Source organism: Hibiscus syriacus, unplaced genomic scaffold (assembly GCF_006381635.1).
Source record: "Hibiscus syriacus cultivar Baekdansim isolate YM2019G1 unplaced genomic scaffold, ASM638163v2 tig00110813_pilon, whole genome shotgun sequence".
Lineage (NCBI taxonomy): Eukaryota > Viridiplantae > Streptophyta > Magnoliopsida > Malvales > Malvaceae > Hibiscus > Hibiscus syriacus.
The window spans coordinates 1,071,985-1,074,893 of NW_024062871.1; the positions used below are offsets into that span (position 1 = coordinate 1,071,985).

The 2,909-nt window shown below is 36.2% G+C and overlaps 1 protein-coding gene across 1 annotated transcript; it reads left to right on the forward strand.

Moving 5' to 3' along the window:
* Positions 1-500: 500 nt before the first annotated feature.
* Positions 501-2,305, forward strand: LOC120141775 (heat shock factor protein HSF24-like). Its single transcript, XM_039156576.1, has 2 exons — positions 501-1,068; positions 1,402-2,305. The coding sequence occupies exons 1-2, from the start codon at positions 865-867 to the stop codon at positions 2,080-2,082; spliced, it is 885 nt and encodes a 294-aa protein (XP_039012507.1). The 5' UTR covers positions 501-864; the 3' UTR covers positions 2,083-2,305.
* The last annotated feature ends 604 nt before the right edge of the window (positions 2,306-2,909 follow it).

Here is a 2,909-nt window from a genome sequence, read left to right on the forward strand (position 1 = left end):
TAATCTCATATTATTATATAATTAGAATGATTGAAAACCAATTTTATGTATAAAAATTTAAAAACTAAATTGAATAGAGCAGTAAATTTAAGAATTAGATGTTGTTTCATCCTTAATTTAAAAGACAAATTTCCGCTTTAAATTATTGAAAAGAAATATATAATACAATTAATGAAAATCATATGAGTGATGGTGATAATAATAGAGATGAATGGAAGCACTGAGAAACAAATTATTTTATATATATTTGGAGGGAGGTAGGTGAGGGGGGATCTTCTTGAACAAAAACGTGAGAGGCACGTGTTAGGAACTCGTTCCATGTGAAAAATCCCCAACTCTACTCCCTCAAATCAAATCAAAATGTGTTGGAAGCTTCCTTTCAAGACAAACGAAGAACCCGCCCTCGTTAGAAAAGTCTACATTTTCTCCTCATCAACTATTAAATAAAGCATCTTCTTATCCGCTCTCAGTGGAGAAGCAACCGGCTTTTTTTTTGGAAGGCGTCTTCCTCCCTTTATAAACAACCCACCTACAACAATCTGCAAAAGAGATTGAGAATCCAAAGTTTCTTTTTTTTTCCACCATCAAAGTTATGGTCTTGTTTAGTGTTGTTAACTAATGGAAATTGATACGAACAAACGCAGCGACAACCTCGTTCACTCTCGATTCTTTCTCTCTGGGTTCTATTGCTGGGGTTGGGAATTCTTGACCGCTCTTCTTCTCTTTAGTTTTTCTGCCTAAATCACCACCTTCTTTTTCTTGTAATTTTTGTCTTGTAATCATAATTCTTTGTTACGATCCTTTTTCTTTTTTCTTTTTGGGTTTTACGTAATACTTTGGGAGGGGTTTGGTCAATCGGAACATATGGCGCAAAGGTCAGTTCCGGCGCCGTTCTTGATAAAAACGTACCAGCTGGTGGATGATCCGGTCACCGACGACGTGATTTCGTGGAATGAAAACGGCACGTCTTTTGTCGTTTGGAAGACTGCTGATTTTGCAAAGGATTTGCTTCCCAATTATTTCAAGCACAACAACTTTTCCAGCTTCGTCCGTCAGCTCAACACTTACGTAAGCTTTTCAGATTCTTAATTATTCTACATCTAGATTACACACGTAAGCTCAAAACAACCGTTTCCTTCCAAAGTCGAGGAAAAAGATGGGTGCTTTCTTTACAATTTTCTATTTAGAAAAAAAGAGTAAATTTTATTGGTTTGTCTTAAAAATTAATTGAAGATTGAATAGTAGGTTTCATTATGATGTGGATAGGTGAACTAATTAAATTAATTAATTAATTAAAAAAGTTTTACGAAAATTATTAGGTGAGGGGTTACGATCGTCTTTCCGTTGTTTCCAGTAATTCTACGGACTATGAAAATGAATGAACTTACCGTTTTATTACAGGGATTTCGAAAGGTTGTTCCAGACAAATGGGAATTTGCCAACGAGAACTTCAAGCGAGGGCACAAGGAGCTCTTGTCGGAAATCCGTCGCCGGAAGACGGTGACAACATCGACGGCTAACACTCCTGCGAACGGAAAACCAACTGGTGCGAATCCTTCCTCCCCAACAAACTCTGGTGATGATCTAGGGTCCACCTCCACGTCTACATCACCGGATTCAAAGAATCCGGGATCGGTGGAAACGAAGCCGGCAGCCATGACTGGATTCGCCGATTTATCGGACGAGAACGAGAAACTGAAAAAGGATAACGAGATGCTGAGCTCAGAGCTGGCGCAAGCCAAGAAGCAGTGCAACGAGCTTGTCGCGTTTCTAACTGAATGCGTGAAGGTAGGGCCTGATCAGATTAATCGCATCATGCGGCAAGGAAGCTTTGGGTCTACCCATGATGGCGATGCTGGTGGCAGTTGCTACGGTGACGATGACAATGATGCTGACGAAAACGGCGAAGACGAAGAAGGAAACGGAAGTTTGAAACTGTTTGGGGTATGGTTGAAAAGCACGGGAAAGAAGCGGGCACGCGATGGGAAAATCCTGTACGGTGGGCCACACGCTAAAGAGATGAAGACTGTCGATTATGACCACGTGGCTATGGCGATGAAAAGCGGTAGGGTTTGCAACTGAGCCAACTGGTCAAAATCGATGGTTTCCTAAAATTATAATTAGGAATGAAATTAAAAAGTTTTATTTTATAATTTTAGGAAGTTAGTAATTTTATGAATAAATAAAATATGTATATTTGTAGTTTCTCTTTACAAGTAAGGTGGGTCAAATAGTCAGCAACTGTGAGATGCAAATGGTCCTTCAACTTTGCTTTTAATGCTACAAATTGTCGTTTATTTTTCAATATTATATATTTAAGGAATTGGGGTTAAATTTCTTGCCATTGACCATTTAGATAGTGTCATCTAATTTCGGAACGTTTGACGAATGGGAATTTCTATCGGTTTTTTATTTGTAACAAATAGAAAATCGATAGTAAAGAAATTGTTGTTCTTCTTTGAGATCTTGAGTTCGAGTACCAGTAGTATCAGAGGTAAGAACATTTAATGTTAAATGGTTAAAAATTATCCTAGAACAAATAATATATTATACTTATCTCAGATTAATAATAAATATAAAAGATATTTCATTTCAAATATCATTTGGATGTGTCTAACAATCTATAGAGTAAGTTAAAATTTTCATATATTTTCTCTCTTAAATTGTGTTTTAAATACTCATTAGAAATAAAATTTATTTTCCCCCTTCCATAAGTAGAAGTTGTTAAAAAATTATGTAGATGTAATTAAAATCGGATTCAAATCACAGCTCAAATGTTTTAAAATTTACAAGTTTTTGGCATATGCATGAATCAAGTGATATTAGTGGTTAATGAATTATTTTTATTCCTTGAGATCTTGGGTTCAAACATCACTTATGCATGAATATGAACGTTTTAATATCAAATA